Raw genomic sequence first — 18,440 nt, forward strand, 5'->3', positions numbered from 1 at the left:
GGAAGGTTGTTCAAGGAGACTGTAGTAGGAGTCACACAAGATAATCACTAATATTCTCTAGAATAAAAATATTGACAGAAGGTTGTTCAAGGAGACCGAAGAAAGTCACGCCATGTCGCATGCATTCTCTTAGGAATAAAAAATATTGACAGAAGGTTGTTCAAGAAGACTGTAGCAGGAAGTCACTATATCGTGACGCTCTCTAAGGAATAAAAATATTGACAGAAGGTTGTTCAAGGAGACTGTAGCAGGAAGTCTATTATGTCGTACGTTCTCTAAGGAATAGAAAATACAAGGCAGAAGGTTGTTCAAGGAGACTGTCATCGTGACGCTCTCTAAAGAACAAAAGAGACTGACAGAAGGTACTTAGGTATGTAGAACAAGTTACAAAACATAAATGTCCAGTCAGCCTTAGTATCTTGATGACCATATTTATTTCAACTCAGGGTGACTTCTGTTATTATACCTTCTTTGAATAATATTTGCATAATACTGATCCGGCCAAAAGCAACCATTAATTGTACCAATTTCTAATTTTAACAAAAATAGCAGTGTTTCTTGGGAGTCACTGTTGTAACGTATGCAATTGTCCTAATTTAATAGAAAATTGGAAGGAAACAAACCAACCGTCCACTCACAATTAAGCACTAGAATGTGTCCCATCTCTGAATGAGACATCAACAATAAATACATTAATTACGATAATAAATGTTTTTAATTAACCCCATGTTTTGAAAGAAACTACGAAAAAAAACAAAAAACTTATAATCTTTGGTTTTGTTGTACAGTAATGCATGATAATTTACAAGTCTTAGCTTTAGGTCTCTGTAACTTAAGTAATTCATCTTATGTGTGTAGACAGAAACTAGGCTGATTGTTCTAGTTATATATCCTTGTTTCAATTTCCTCAGGGAGAATTCAAAGAAAATAAAGCTCTTGGGAACTCTTGACAAAACCAAACCCAGTTTCTGCACAGAAAGAGTGGATTTTAAAGTTCAAATTTCTGTTGGTTGTTTTCAACTTTGGCAGCAGAACTCCATGAAAGCTCTTGAAACCACTTTTGGTACTGTTGCTGTACATGTCCTTATAACTTACTTATTATCTAGAAATATGTTAGTTAAACAGACAATTAATAGTATTGAGGTTTTAGGTTTCAATATTAATTATTTTTGTTTTAAAATAAAAACTAAAATATTTACAAAAATTATTAAACGTAATAAAAACAGTTTGCCTCAGTTCATTAGGCTTAGCGTAAAATGTGATCATAATTAGAAAACTAAAGTGTCTTTGCCGACGAAACAATGATATTGTCCGAGTACATTCGTTGGCGTGTGTCACAATAAATAATAATGCTAAAGGATAGAAAAGGAAAATCAAAAAAGCAAAAACTTGTAATTAAAAATATGAACAAAAGGAGATATTTGAGATTATTTAACAAAAATTTAAAAGATGTATATTTTTCCCTTTCTTAATTTCAAAATTTTACACTTCACCATATGTTGATGACGTCACTTAAAATATTCAGAGTCTGAGTGCAAGTATCTACAATGAAAAGATGTTTCATTAAATAATTAATTTATTTGAATTATGTCATTCTTCATATCTTAACAAAATCTTACCAACTGAACTGTTGTGAGGATGAGTCAATAAAATCGAGTTACCGTTAGCATTGCTGAACCGTGGATTGTTCTCCATACGAGTAAGTACCCAACAAGCTAAGACTCGAGAGTTAAATACACATTTGTTATTTACTTTAATAGTTGATGTCGATTTGATACTTCTCGCAATTTTGTGTGAATCGGCATGAACTGGCAAGTCATCCTCCATGTGTAACCATATAATTGACATTTACAATTAAACAAAGCTCTCCTCACCTCATTAGAAGCAGGCAAGAACTGTCTGAAATATATACCATTCATAAACATCCTGCCATTCACATCTCCACCTAAACAAACAGATATAAACCGAATCAATTTGAAACTGTTTTAAAATGAATACAAATTCATATATAAAGTGTTGGATTAGGACATTTTGTGGCCCTGAGACTGTAAAATATGGAGCTTCTTGAAGTATATTATTTTTGTGGTAGAAGACCAGTGTCATTTCATGGTTAAATGTACACCTTGGTTTACATATGTATATAATTCCAGTTTTTTTTGTAAACGAACATTTGTAACTGTTTATCCTATTTTAGTAACATAAATCTTCCTTGAAAGAAGGTTACTTGTTGATAACTATACTAAAATTTAAAACAGTACTTCCAATTTAAAAGAAAAGCATTTACTTTCTAATAACCTTTACATACAGTATCCTTGCCTCGAGTTTTTGGGGCCTCCAGTTATCTCAAGACCTTTGGTCAGCAGCCCCATCTATCTTCCCATTAATACACCATTGTATATAAATCTGCTAATAAGTAATGGCAAATTGCTATGGATTAAATCTCTAAAAAAGTAGTTAACAGATTACACTTAATACCTGTTGGTTTAAATCTCTAAAAAGTAGTTAACAGATTACACTTAATACCTGTTGGATTAAATCTCTAAAAAAGTAGTTAACAGATTACACTTAATACCTGTTGGATTAAATCTCTAAAAAGTAGTTAACAGATTACACTTAATACCTGTTGGATTAAATCTCTAAAAAGTAGTTAACAGATTACACTTAATACCTGTTGGATTAAATCTTAAAAAGTAGTTAACAGAGACACAGATTACACTTAATACCTGTTGGATTAAATCTTAAAAAAGTAGTTAACAGAGAGACAGATTACACTTAATACCTGTTGGATTAAATCTTAAAAAAGTAGTTAACAGAGAGACAGATTACACTTAATACCTGTTGGATTAAATCTTAAAAGGTAGTTAACAGAGACAGATTACAATTAATACCTGTTGGATTAAATCTTAAAAAAGTAGTTAACAGATTACACTTAATACCTGTTGGATTAAATCTCTAAAAAGTAGTTAACAGATTACACTTAATACCTGTTGGATTAAATCTTAAAAAAGTAGTTAACAGAGAGACAGATTACACTTAATACCTGTTGGATTAAATCTTAAAAAGGTAGTTAACAGAGAGACAGATTACACTTAATACCTGTCGGATTAAATCTTAAAAAGGTAGTTAACAGAGAGACAGATTACACTTAATACCTGTAACGAACTAATTGGTGGAAAATAATTTCCAGGAACAAAATATTTTAATCAACAAATTATTGTTCAACTTTCCACTCTCAGTAGCTTTTCTTTCCACTTGAAGAGTTCTTCATATAAACCATGTATAATCTTGTATGCACCAGAAAAAACATCAAATACATCGGGTACTTCAATAAATGAAGTACAGTCACAGTTCATTTTCCATTACTACTCTCTGGACTGACTGTTCCCGAATTAATTTCTAATCGTTTTTCATCACCAAAATGTGAATTTCACTAATGAACCATAAGTTCACTAAAACTAGTCTAATACATGAGAAGTAACAAAGAAATGGATCAGATCTCTACTTCATCTTTTATTCACTAGACTTCATGTTGTGATGAAGAAAAAAAATTAATAACTCAATGCACAAGCTGTAATGTTGAAATAGCACAAAGCTACACAATGGCTATCTGTGCATGTTCACCAAGGGGAATCAAACTACAGATTTTAACTTTATACTGCAGTAAACATAAACTAATAACTAGGTAAGTGACAGTTATTTTTGGTCACAAAAACGGATAATACAGTGATTGTACAGTAACAGTTTTTATAACATACAATATCCAGCGACTGTACAGTCACAGTTGTTGTAACATACAACGCAGTGACTGTACAGTAACAGTTGTTGAAACATACAATGGAATCAAACTGTACAGTAACAGTTGTTGTAACATACAATAGAATCAAACTGTAAAGTAACAGTTGTTGTAACATACAATAGAATCAAACTGTAAAGTAACAGTTGTTGTAACATACAATAGAATCAAACTGTAAAGTAACAGTTGTTGTAACATACTATAGAATCAAACTGTACAGTAACAGTTGTTGTAACATATTATAGAATCAAACTGTAAAGTAACAGTTGTTGTAACATACAATAGAATCAAACTGTACAGTAACAGTTGTTGTAACATACTATAGAATCAAACTGTAAAGTAACAGTTGTTGTAACATACAATAGAATCAAACTGTACAGTAACAGTTGTTGTAACATACTATAGAATCAAACTGTAAAGTAACAGTTGTTGTAACATACAATAGAATCAAACTGTACAGTAACAGTTGTTGTAACATACTATAGAATCAAACTGTAAAGTAACAGTTGTTGTAACATACAATAGAATCAAACTGTACAGTAACAGTTGTTGTAACATACTATAGAATCAAACTGTACAGTAACAGTTGTAACATACTATAGAATCAAACTGTAAAGTAACAGTTGTTGTAACATACAATAGAATCAAACTGTACAGAAACAGTTGTTGTAACATACTATAGAATCAAACTGTACAGTAACAGTTGTTGTAACATACTATAGAATCAAACTGTACAGTAACAGTTGTTGTAACATACTATAGAATCAAACTGTACAGTAACAGTTGTTGTAACATACTATAGAATCAAACTGTACAGTAACAGTTGTTGTAACATACTACAGAATCAAACTTGCCTTGAACCAAAAGGTGAGCTAAATTATTCATGTTACTTGATACGTCCACACAAAAGTACTCTCCTATCGATTCTCCCCATGCTGAATTAGCTGCCCTAAAAACGTAGAGAATCCAGTTAATTAACTTAATAAAAACTGATGTGTAAATAAATGAAAGAACAGTATGTTGCCTTTATAGTTCAGTATATACAAAAAGTGAAACAGAAGTAAAAACATACAAATCTCCTCACTTATGTCTAAGTAAAATGTTTAACATGCAGTTACATTTTTTTAAAACTATTTGAAATGCACTTGAAATCTCTCTTCTAACATTTCTTATCCTACAGGCACAAACTGAACTACGAGGTATAAAACGTTGGAACACAGAATCTTTGTAAGAAATTAACCTAAAGGACTAATTAAAGCTTTAGTTACAACATTTGGTACTCAGAACCTTCTTAAGGATTGGATCGAAAGGACTACTGCTTCCCATGCTGGATTAAACCTTTAGTTACAGCTACAAACTTTAGAGGTTTACAATCACACCTTTAGTTACAGCTACACACTTTAAAGGTTTACAATCACACCTTTAGTTACAGCTACACACTTTAAAAGTTTACAATCACACCTTTAGTTACAGCTACACACTTTAAACATTTACAGTCACACCTTTAGTTACAGCTACACACTTTAAAAGTTTACAATCACACCTTTAGTTACAGGTACACACTTTAAAGTTTACAATCACACCTTTAGTTACAGCTACACACTTTAAAGGTTTACAGTCACACCTTTAGTTACAGCTACACACTTTAAAAGTTTACAGTCACACCTTTAGTTACAGCTACACACTTTAAAGGTTTACAGTCACACCTTTAGTTACAGCTACACACTTTAAAGGTTTACAATCACACCTTTAGTTACAGCTACACACTTTAAAGGTTTACAGTCACACCTTTAGATACAGCTACACACTTTAAAGGTTTACAATCACACCTTTAGATACAGCTACACACTTTAAAGGTTTACAATCACACCTTTAGTTACAGCTACACACTTTAAAGGTTTACAATCACACCTTTAGTTACAGGTACACACTTTAAAGGTTTACAGTCACACCTTTAGTTACAGCTACACACTTTAAGGTTTACAGTAACACCTTTAGTTACAACTACACACTTTAAAGTTTACAATCACACCTTTAGTTACAGCTACACACTTTAAAGGTTTACAATCACACCTTTAGTTACAGCTACACACTTTAAAGGTTTACAGTCACACCTTTAGTTACAGCTACACACTTTAAAAGTTTACAATCACACCTTTAGTTACAGCTACACACTTTAAAGGTTTACAATCACACCTTTAGTTACAGCTACACACTTTAAAGGTTTACAGTCACACCTTTAGTTACAGCTACACACTTTAAAGGTTTACAATCACACCTTTAGTTACAGCTACACACTTTAAAGGTTTACAGTCACACCTTTAGATACAGCTACACACTTTAAAGGTTTACAGTCACACCTTTAGATACAGCTACACACTTTAAAGGTTTACAGTCACACCTTTAGTTACAGCTACACACTTTAAAAGTTTACAATCACACCTTTAGTTACAGCTACACACTTTAAAGGTTTACACTCACACCTTTAGTTACAGCTACACACTTTAAAGGTTTACAGTCACACCTTTAGTTACAGCTACACACTTTAAAGGTTTACAATCACACCTTTAGTTACAGCTACACACTTTAAAGGTTTACAGTCACACCTTTAGATACAGCTACACACTTTAAAGGTTTACAGTCACACCTTTAGATACAGCTACACACTTTAAAGGTTTACAGTCACACCTTTAGATACAGCTACACACTTTAAAGGTTTACAGTCACACCTTTAGTTACAGGTGTAAAAAAAACACAAAAACACAAGCAATCACCTTCTATAGAAAACTAAAGAAGCAAAGAAAAAATCTAGAAAAAATAAAACTATCACTTGGAAACACAACCATTAACATGAGCAAAAACATCACATTGTTTAGGTCACTTTCGACACAAAACTAACATGGAAAAAACACATAAACAATATACACTCATCAATCAGTAAAAGGATTTCATATCTAAAGACTATAACTGGTAAACAATCGAAATCTTTTACTTGAACACCATTATACAAACATACAAGGTTTACATCCAGTCCACTAATAGAGTAATGGATGTCAAGTAACATACAATATGTCAAACAACACACTCCAAAAAATCCAAGTGCAACAAAACAAAATATTAAAATCTGCATTCAGTTTACCATCTTTTACGTCAACAAATTATCTACACCAAATTAGTAATTTACCAACTATAAGAGATAGAATAACAGAACTGTCTCTCAAATATTATCTAAAAGCAGAAAATAGAAACAAACTAACGGCATCACTACACAAATTATCAAGTGCACCAACAAAATACATATCACCTTACAACATATTTCAAGAATCACAATCCACTCAACAAAGAATCTAAATAAATAAAATCTATGTTTTTAACATGAATTTTTTTTTTTTCAGGTACAGGGCACCACGACAGGCAAAACTTTTAGGCCCTATCGTGTGAAAGTGGGTTTTTTCTCGGGCACACTCCGTTTCCCCACACATCAAAATCTTCAGGCATTGGATTTCTAGATCCCAGCCTAGGCAACCTTTTGCCAGACCCAGAATCGGGACGTTTGATTTGATCTGAATTTGAATGAATTACATTCATGTTCACATCTGCCCAACTTTTTCCTTTGGGACAGGTCCCACCTTTCTTTCCACTGCTGCCTTTGCCTCCACCCAAAAGAACATTTAGTGAGACATTCTCCACCCAAAAAAAGAATAATAATGATAATTAATTTAATAAAATAATAATAAAAAAAAACCACCACTTAATCTTAATAACAATCCACTTAAAGGGGATTTAAGAGGAACTACAAGTTCCTGAACACCCCAGTTGAGAGAGAACTCTTCTGATTTCTCTCTCTCTAAACTGAACCCCTTCCACTTTAGTTTAGTTTAGTTTAGTTACAGCTACACACTTTAAAGGTTTACAGTCACACCTTTAGTTACAGCTACACACTTTAAAGGTTTACAGTAACACCTTTAGTTACAGCTACACACTTTAAAAGTTTACAATCACACCTTTAGTTACAGCTACACACTTTAAAGGTTTACAATCACACCTTTAGATACAGCTACACACTTTAAAGGTTTACAGTCACACCTTTAGTTACAGCTACACACTTTAAAGGTTTACAGTCACACCTTTAGTTACAGCTACACACTTTAAAGGTTTACAGTCACACCTTTAGATACAGCTACACACTTTAAAGGTTTACAGTCACACCTTTAGTTACAGCTACACACTTTAAACATTTACAATCACACCTTTAGTTACAGCTACACACTTTAAAGGTTTAAAGGTTGATGACACCTTTAGTTACAGCTACACACTTTAAAGGTTTACAGTCACACCTTTAGTTACAGCTACACACTTTAAAGGTTTACAGTCACACCTTTAGTTACAGCTACACACTTTAAAGGTTTACAATCACACCTTTAGTTACAGCTACACACTTTAAAGGTTTACAATCACACCTTTAGTTACAGCTACACACTTTAAAAGTTTACAGTCACACCTTTAGTTACAGCTACACACTTTAAAGGTTTACAGTAACACCTTTAGTTACAGCTAGACACCTTACACACTTACCACATTGTAGAACCAACTCCAGAACCAAAATCAAAAACAGTTTTTGGTTTGAATTCAGGGTCTTGTTTTTTAACCTAAAGATAGAAGATGACGTACATTAGTCATTATAAAGTAAGATATATTTAAATATTGCACTCTTCACGGACCACACTTGAAAAGGAGAAATGGACTCCTTACAGAAGTATTTTATACAACATGAAAATAACTAAGAAATACTGAAATCTTAAAAATGTGACAATTCTGATTAAACAGAAGTTACATGGGTTTCATGTATTTGAAAGGGAACATAAAAGAGCCTTCACACATTGAGAATATAATGAGATAAGATACTGTGTTAAAACAAACGAATCTGTTGTCAGTTTTATAGAGTAAGGAATTACTAATACCATGAAACAGGTGAGTAGAAACATGAACAAGTAAAATTAGAGCATTGTGTTTGTGCTTTAATTACACAGATTTCATTTTTTCACTTCAAAGAACATTTGTACAAAGTAACCCTGAGATGAACTACATGTGACTGGTAAAGTTTTCCATATTTTCAGTCAATTTTATTTTGTGTACAAACAGTTTTGTATAAAACTTCTCGAAGTTTATTTCAATATCAGAAGAACCTTATATTAGTTATTGTGTAATTCATGTATTATTATACAAAATAGAAAATATGAAGTGATACCAAAAGTGGTTTTGTATTTTATAAAGTTTTACACATGAATTATCCAAGATCTAAACAAAAGGAATACTCTGACGTGATCCAAACAAAAGGAATGCCCTGACGTGATCCAAACAAAAGGAATGCCCTGCCGTGATCTAAACAAAAGGAATGCCCTGCCGTGATCTAAACAAAAGGAATGCCCTGCCGTGATCTAAACAAAAGGAATACTCTGCCGTGATCTAAACAAAAGGAATACTCTGCCGAGATCTAAACAAAAGGAATACTCTGGCGTGATCCAAACAAAAGGAATGCCCTGGCGTGATCCAAACAAAAGGAATGCCCTGCGTGATCTAAACAAAAGGAATGCCCTGCCGTGATCTAAACAAAAGGAATACTCTGCCGTGATCTAAACAAAAGGAATACTCTGCGAGATCTAAACAAAGGAATACTCTGCCGAGATCTAAACAAAAGGAATACTCTGCGAGATCTAAACAAAAGGAATACTCTGCCGAGATCTAAACAAAAGGAATACTCTGCGAGATCTAAACAAAAGGAATACTCTGCGAGATCTAAACAAAGGAATACTCTGCCGTGATCTAAACAAAAGGAATACTCTGCCGTGATCTAAACAAAGGAATACTCTGCCGTGATCTAAACAAAAGGAATACTCTGCCGTGATCTAAACAAAAGGAATACTCTGCCGTGATCTAAACTAAAGGAATACTCTGCCGTGATCTAAACAAAAGGAATACTCTGCCGAGATCTAAACAAAAGGAATACTCTTTCCCGAGATCTAAACAAAAGGAATACTCTGATGTGAAACCTAAAACACTAAGAAAACTTCTTATGATGTTTCTTGCTTTTCAACAATTTTCTGTGGTTGAAGTTAAAATTATTTTCTATGTATGAAATGAGAAATGTAATCTTACTTCAAAAACCTAATCTTTTCTTTCTGGAAATAAACGATCACAGGCTGTAATTATTAAATAATTCAATTCTTAAAGGTTGTAATCTTGAAAATACACATGATTTGAAACTAATATTTATGGTTCAACATGAATTGTTCCCCATCAGTATTTTAGCAGGAAGAGCATGTGTGTTTTCTTACAGCAAAGCCACATCAGGCTATCTGCTGAGCCCACTGAAGAAAATTGAATCCCTGATTTTAGCGTTGAAAAATCCATAGACTTACAGCTGTACTAGTTGGGGCATTAGCAGAAAGAACTCAGTAACTGGTGAGTGAAGGAAAAATGCAGAAATTAATAGTTCTAAATATTAACACAAAAGCAGCTACAATGACATCAAACCTCTGAAAATATCTGTACAAGTGATGCGTAATCAGGCGCTAAACGTCCAGCCAAGTAGAGTAACCCTTGATGAGAAGTATAACTGCAAAAAACAATTTTATTTTATTAGAAACCTTCTGAACTGGGCTTAATGTTTATGCTTGTATGCTAAAATGTAAATAATGAAAGATTAAATCAGTCTTCTAAGAACATGGATGTTTTCACACACACTGAACTTTATGTTTACAGCAGTTCTTGTTACACAAATTTATTCTGTTGTTAAAAAACACAGCCTCTATTTACTTGTTGTCAGTTGCATGCTGTCAGACAAAGTCACCATTTATTTTTGTTCAATGATACAATAACAAAGAAAGCCACTGTCTCTTTATAGTCAGTGATACATTGACAAACAAAGATACTATTATGAAAAAGGATATTTATAAATTATGCTCATGACAATACAACATTCCTTTTATAGATATCAGGAGAAGGTTAAAGTTGAGATTATAGAATGTAGTTGGCTAACCATGTGTTAACTGTACAGGTTTCATCTGGCTAGTGTGGCAATCTGTGTATTGGCTGTACAGGTCTGAACTAACTGATGTGTCTAACCTTGTGTTGATTGTACAGGTTTCATCTAGCTAGTGTGGCAATCTGTGTATTGGCTGTACAAGTGTCAACTAACTGATGTGCCTAACCATGTGTTGATTGTACAGGTTTCATCTGGCTAGTGTGGCAATCTGTGTATTGGCTGTACAGGTCTCAACTAACTGATGTGTCTAACCTTGTGTTGATTGTACAGGTTTCATATGTTGATTAGATAGCCACACCAGCTAAGTGAAAACTATACAATAAAAAATTTAAACCTGTACGGCCAATTGAACTTTTCATGGTCTTTGAATAATCTATTTTTAAAATAAAGATCAGAAGCATAATGTTACAATCACAATGTTTCATGTTTTTTGTACACGTCTAAATCAATTTCTGGAGAAACTGCAAACTTACTCTATAGGTTTCCAGTGATATACTGTTCGCTTGAGTTTATAGAGAACCCTATCCTTCCTACTTTGTTCCAGCTTCGCATTTTCTTCTGTGGTGCTTTCTTGGGACTTATTATAATCTGTAAATACATAAAGACAGTGAAACGTTTTAAATAATATTCAAGTTATAATTACACACTGGAAGATCATTCCATACATCCAGCTCAGTGTGTAGTGTGTGGAGTTAAGACTAATCTAGGTCTTCTACACCAGACTACATTGTGAGATATCTCAAAGCCACAGTTAATGCAATGCAATTAATTTATTATAGGGTTCACTTTCCTGATGGTATATTGAGCAATTACAATAAAGTTAAAAATTTTTTTTATTCCAAACTGTCCTCATTAGCCACAGAATTTTAAATGGAATCCATAAGACCTACCACAATTTTAAATATTTATTTTAAAATTGTTTATGGTCCAAATGGAAAAACTGGTTAAATATAACTACACTGACTACATGAATAAGACTGGTTGAGTAAAAGTAAAGTGACTTCATAAATAAGATTGGTTGAATACAAGTACACGGACTACACAGAGAAGAACGATTGAGATTAAGTACTAGCTGTAAAGACAAACAACAAGACACAGAGTTCTCTCGTCAATGACCGGCGAGATAACTGTGAAGTGAAATTATTTCAGGCTAATCAACATTCTATGTCTAGCAATATATTTTGTACAGTTTCACTATAAAACTGTTAACACGCGTGTACCTTGTATAGTTTGACTATAAAACTGTTAACATGTGCCTTGTATAGTTTGACTATAAAACTGTTAACATGTGCCTTGTACAGTTTGACTATAAAACTGTTAACACGCGTCTTGTACAGTTTGACTATAAAACTGTTAACATGTGCCTTGTATAGTTTGACTATAAAACTGTTAACATGTGCCTTGTATAGTTTGACTATAAAACTGTTAACACGTGCCTTGTATAGTTTGACTATAAAACTGTTAACACGCGATAGTGCCTTGTATAGTTTGACTATAAAACTGTTAACATGTGCCTTGTATAGTTTGACTATAAAACTGTTAACACGCGTGCCTTGTATAGTATCTGACTATAAAACTGTTAACACGTGCCTTGTATAGTTTGACTATAAAACTGTTAACATGTGCCTTGTACAGTTTGACTATAAAACTGTTAACATGTGCCTTGTATAGTTTGACTATAAAACTGTTAACATGTGCCTTGCACAACAAGGTCTTTCTTACCTTTCTCCAGTTCCTCTTGTTCAAGCAATAAGGCTTTCTCTTGTAACTCTGATTCCTCAACAGGTATCTTCGAGACCAAAGCAGGTTACAAAATTCACCGATTCATTTTCAAGGTGATTCACATGAAGTCCTTCAGAAATGAATAAATTTAAAAATAAGTATATAGCCTGTTTTATACCTTGCTGATAAGCTAAATGGCAAATAAAGTCTAGGTTCAAGTACTTAGCCTAATCTCAAATATAAAAGTCAAGCAACTCCACCATATGTACTCATTATCTCCATATATATTTATTTATATCATTTCTGAACCCAAATGAACTTGAGTACATATCAAATGTTAGATTTATTTTCTTTTAAACAAATACTTAACTAATAATAAGCTAATACAAAGAAAACACTTATGAATTCATCCATTTTGGATTTGTATAAATACATGAGTTTAAAAGTCTTCTCTAATTGTTATTGTATAAAGAATTTATGCTTTTCCCAAGGTACTTTTAACATGTCTGATGTGTGAAGTGCTCGGAATGTAGAAGGATTGAAAACAGAAAACGTTTTCGATGTCTTAAAAAGTTTTGTTCCCTTATCAAAACATTCTCTAGATTTACTTCATCAAATTTCACTTGTCAGTTTATATCATTAATTTTATTTCGAGTTGCATATCAACATTTTATTTTGCTTTCATTTTTTCTTCTTTACTTTGCAGAGCTGTCTGCAGGCAGTGAAGGGTGATATAGATATGGGGAATTGTGGGTTTGAGCAACCACATGTCACTCCCCTAATTTCAATTTCTGCGAATTGGAGGTAGAGACTGATAGACAGTGTATCCCCACCTCAGTGGGTGTCCTACTTCTTCAGTTACCTCCAAAACCTAGGGTTCATTTTATATAACACATTAAAGCTAGTACATTGGGATCTTTTTAATCAGTGCAAAGTTTTTTGTTTATTATTTTTTAATTTACATTTGTTTCAGCTTGTTTTTAGTCTATAATAATATATACATATGGTTTTCTTTAAGTGTACAACCACGTTATGATCTAAACCAAATAGATAACACGTACTGTTCACAATTTACCTGAGCTATTAATGACTTTCTCTGCAGCTGTCTGTAGTTCTTGTGGAAGTTGAACATAGGTCCGTCTAATTCCGGGATGTTTCTTGTACTTCAACTGACCTTCATCAAATCTTTTCTCCACATCCACATATAACTGAGCTGTATATTTATATCGCACATATCCATCCTGAGATTAAAAATTGAATACACCATGTATTAACAACAACAACAAAAAGGATAGAAACGACTTAGTATTTCAAACAACCACACCATTAAGGATAAGTACTTTGAGATAAAAGACATAACTGTAACTAGTACCAACTAAATAAAATCCAGTGTTTATCTATAAACATTTCATACAATTATTGTTTTTCTCTGTTACAATCATATACAAACACTGATTACTCTTTACTTAAGTATTTTTAAATTTTCTTTTTTTTCTTTCCCAACATAGTTAAAAGAAAAAAAAAACAATTAAATCTGTAATAAATTTTCTTATACTATCTTAATTTGACCACAGAACTAGTGACACAACCTAATGCTGCAGCCAGTTAGTTTACAGTTCTAATTTGACCACAGAACTAATGACACAACCTAATGCTGCAGCCAGTTAGTTTGCAGTTCTAATTTGACCACAGAACTAATGACACAATGTAATTCTCCAACCAGTTAGTTTGTTCTAATTTTACCACAGAACTAATGACACAACCTCATGCTCTAACCAGTTAGTTTACAGTTCTAATTTGACCACAGAACTAATGACACAACCTCATGCTCTAACCAGTTAGTTTGCAGTTCTAATTTGACCACAGAACTAATGACACAACCTCATGCTCTAACCAGTTAGTTTACAGTTCTAATTTGACCACAGAACTAATGACACAACCTAATGCTGCAGCCAGTTAGTTTACAGTTCTAATTTGACCACAGAACTAATGACACAACCTAATGCTGCAGCCAGTTAGTTTACAGTTCTAATTTGACCACAGAACCAATGACACAATGTAATGCTCCAACCAGTTAGTTTACAGTTCTAATTTGACCACAGATCTAATGACACAACCTAATGCTGCAGCCAGTTAGTTTACAGTTCTAATTTGACCACAGAACTAATGACACAACTTCATGCTCTAACCAGTTAGTTTACAGTTCTAATTTGACCACAGAACTAATGACACAACCTAATGCTGCAGCCAGTTAGTTTACAGTTCTAATTTGACCACAGAACTAATGACACAACCTAATGCTGCAGCCAGTTAGTTTACAGTTCTAATTTGACCACAGAACTAATGACACAATGTAATTCTCCAACCAGTTAGTTTGTTCTAATTTGACCACAGAACTAATGACACAACCTCATGCTCTAACCAGTTAGTTTACAGTTCTAATTTGACCACAGAACTAATGACACAACCTAATGCTGCAGCCAGTTAGTTTACAGTTCTAATTTGACCACAGAACCAATGACACAATGTAATGCTCCAACCAGTTAGTTTACAGTTCTAATTTGACCACAGAACTAATGACACAACCTAATGCTGCAGCCAGTTAGTTTACAGTTCTAATTTGACCACAGAACTAATGCTCCAACCAGTTAGTTTACAGTTCTAATTTATAGACAACCTTACAGCTCTTATATTATTCATTAAATTAATAGCTACAAGTAGTTACTTGTACTACTAGCAATGCTATTTTGTTCTCACTTTATCTATTTGAATTTATTTGTTTATCTCAGCACTTGCATGATTCAAAGATGACTCAATTTACAAACTTACTTAATCAAGTCACGCAAAAAAAAAATCTATAGATTTGGCCTTCTCTAATTCCAATATTTTCTGCAAGGTGGCACTGGGGGATAATTCCTTTATTACTCTTTTTAACACTCAACAACTAAAAGTTTTGAAATATCTGCAGTGTGTACTTATATGATTAACCAACACTTTTGAATAAAAGAAATTTTTGTCCACTGTCTCATGAAATGTGGTCAAAGCATCTCATAATATATGATCATTTGGGACATGGTTTTACAATCATAGTGAGGAAACATGAGTATATCATAATTAAATGACCAAAGGAAGTTTTTAATGAACCCCAAGGGACACTATAAACAGCTAAAATGGCATTTTGTTAACTTGTTCATGATTAGTTGATGTGCAGCATTAGAAATAAATTATGCTGAGTAGTCTCACATACATGAATGCATTTTATGATAATAATTCTATATTGCTGCTTTGTTTTGTCATGTTAATCCTCTTAAAATATGTGAATATACACCTGCTAATGCTCCTCTGACAGGTAAAATATGTCAATATGCACCTGCTAATGCTCCTTTGACAGGTAAAATATGTTAATATACACCTGCTAATGCTCCTCTGACAGGTAAAATATGTTAATATACACCTGCTAATGCTCCTTTGACAGGTAAAATATGTTAATATACACCTGCTAATGCTCCTCTGACAGGTAAAATATGTTAATATACACCTGCTAATGCTCCTTTGACAGGTAAAATATGTTAATATACACCTGCTAATGCTCCTCTGACAGGTAAAATATGTTAATATACACCTGCTAATGCTCCTCTGACAGGTAAAATATGTTAATATACACCTGCTAATGCTCCTCTGACAGGTAAAATATGTCAATATGCACCTGCTAATGCTCCTTTGACAGGTAAAATATGTTAATATACACCTGCTAATGCTCCTCTGACAGGTAAAATATGTTAATATACACCTGCTAATGCTCCTCTGACAGGTAAAATATGTTAATATACACCTGCTAATGCTCCTCTGACAGGTAAAATATGTTAATATACACTTGATTATGTGTTTCAGTCAAAGTAGGACAATAAACACATTATAATGCTCTTCTGTCAGTTATGTAAATAAAAACTTGATTTTGTAAAGGTAAAGCCTTACAATATTAATCAATTCAAACACATCTACTTAATAATTATCCATTAATTAATTAGATGTTTAATCTTCTCAACAATCAGCTTCAACAGGTACAAAACAATACCTGGAAAGGGGGATTAAACCCCACTTAAAAAGCTTCAAACATGCAAGATTCTTTAACGGAATGTCTGACAAAAAATAAAACACTCATATTTGTTTACAATGTCAAGAATTATTGTTGTTTTCAGCCTTTCATTCACAATGAATTGTAACCACATTTTTAACATTTGGGATTTCACAGTTTTATTAAGTTATCTAAATCAAAAATGAAAAGTGCCCAACCAGAAATTGTTAAAATTATTTTTTCTGTAGCTGTTAAACACACACCACATGTAACAGTAGTAAGATAAGATCAAACTCTTATATTACATATAAATAACACTAAGATCATAATCAACAGTAATTATTAATAACACATACTGTTGGTATAGCACTACTGCCATACTAAACAACTGTACAATTACATTTCTAAGTTTTTGTACGAAATAGCAAATCTTCATAAGAAACTTCACAGTATAGCCTTAACACCAACAAAGTTAATATTAATAGTTTATTTGCTTTGGTTTGTTCAATTTGACAAAAGCTACCCTAGCGCTGTCTCAGTAAACACCTAGTTTTTAACCATCCTCAATTTTGATATAATAGACTACAAACTAGTCAACAACACCCATCAACTTTAATTTTTGGTTTACTTTTTACCAATGAAAAATTGGCTCGACCATCACACAAAAGTGATCTCAGGCCTAAATCTGGAAACAAAAAAATGTCAGCGCATGTTAGGCGACTGGTTTACATAGAACATATTAAGAGGAATGCTAACACTAACAAGAGTAAATACACAAGTCTAAATTATTGTAGTTTTCATTTTCTACTCTATAAGTAAATATACAATTTCCGTACTGAAGAAATACCAGTTGACCTTTTTAATACTATTCTGGGTAGATTATATAATTTTCTTAAAATACTCCACGAAACACTCATATTCTCTATCACATTAACCATGTTTCCTCCATTAGTTTTAACTAACTGCCCTCTCGTGGAGTAGATATATAACTATAATTATATTCATCATGTGCTAAAAAACACGTAGGTTCAAAGAAGTCTTGATAAAACTGAAATAGAAATCCTTATAACCCGAACGCTTTCGAAAGTTGGATCTTTCTTCCTCAGAGGCAATCTGGGAATATCCAGTATAATTGAACGAGTTATGAATAAAGATTTAGTTTAGTAACTTCGTAGAGGTCATCGGACATTCCGGGAATTGTTTATTTCACTGTGTAGTGTTGTAAGCGTCTCATTTTCGGTGCTATGTTGCTGATGACGTTGATGTACATGAATAGATATGTTTATATAAATCAAGTATAGATAACACCTGGAGAGTGATTAATAAAGATATGTTTATATAAATCAAGTATAGATAACACCTGGAGAGTGATTAATAAAGATATGTTTCTATAAATCAAGTACAGATAACACCTGGAGAGTGATTAATAAAGATATGTTTATATAAATCAAGTATAGATAACATCTGGAGAGTGATTAATAAAGATATGTTTATATAAATCAAGTATAGATAACACCTGGAGAGTGATTAATAAAGATATGTTTATGTAAATCAAGTATAGATAACACCTGGAGAGTGATTAATAAAGAGATGTTTATATAAATCAAGTTTAGATAACACCTGAAGAATGATTAATAAAGATATGTTTATATAAATCAAGTATAGATAACATCTGGAGAGTGATTAATAAAGATATATTTATATAAATCAAGTATAGATAACACCTGGAGAGTGATTACTAAAGATATGTAATATAAATCAATTCAAAAGCAGGAAAACTAATTCACCTTTCATATTTCATAACA

General features: G+C 32.6%; 2 protein-coding genes and 1 long non-coding RNA gene across 3 annotated transcripts in view; 1 reads left to right on the plus strand and 2 right to left on the minus strand.

Annotated features, from left to right (window-relative positions):
* Positions 1-18,440, plus strand: part of LOC143247018 (alanine--tRNA ligase, cytoplasmic-like) — a 325,641-nt gene that overhangs the window by 151,571 nt on the left and 155,630 nt on the right.
* LOC143247886 (ribosome assembly protein METTL17, mitochondrial-like) lies at positions 943-12,974 on the minus strand. The gene is made up of 7 exons (XM_076496442.1): positions 12,948-12,974; positions 12,561-12,627; positions 11,312-11,426; positions 10,328-10,409; positions 8,369-8,442; positions 4,648-4,742; positions 943-1,945 (listed from the first exon to the last, which is right to left on the minus strand). The coding sequence occupies exons 1-7, from the start codon at positions 12,972-12,974 to the stop codon at positions 1,749-1,751; spliced, it is 657 nt and encodes a 218-aa protein (XP_076352557.1). The 3' UTR covers positions 943-1,748.
* LOC143247013 (uncharacterized) lies at positions 12,580-17,699 on the minus strand. The gene is made up of 3 exons (XR_013026311.1): positions 17,472-17,699; positions 13,622-13,801; positions 12,580-12,690 (listed from the first exon to the last, which is right to left on the minus strand). It is a non-coding gene; the product is annotated as an uncharacterized LOC143247013 (long non-coding RNA).

Source organism: Tachypleus tridentatus, chromosome 3, assembly GCF_004210375.1.
Source record: "Tachypleus tridentatus isolate NWPU-2018 chromosome 3, ASM421037v1, whole genome shotgun sequence".
NCBI classification, from domain to species: Eukaryota; Metazoa; Arthropoda; class Merostomata; order Xiphosura; family Limulidae; genus Tachypleus; species Tachypleus tridentatus.

What these genes read in the sequence shown, in the direction of transcription:
- LOC143247886 (XM_076496442.1), bottom strand. Translation starts at nt 12,974, where the DNA reads ATGGATGAATTCATAAGTGTTTTCTTT. An exon ending in TATCACTGGAAACCTATAGA is followed by an intron (nt 10,410 to 11,311) that starts GTAAGTTTGCAG and finishes TGTTTTTTGCAG; the next exon opens with TTATACTTCTCATCAAGGGT. An exon ending in TTGTACAGATATTTTCAGAG is followed by an intron (nt 8,443 to 10,327) that starts GTTTGATGTCAT and finishes TTCTATCTTTAG; the next exon opens with GTTAAAAAACAAGACCCTGA.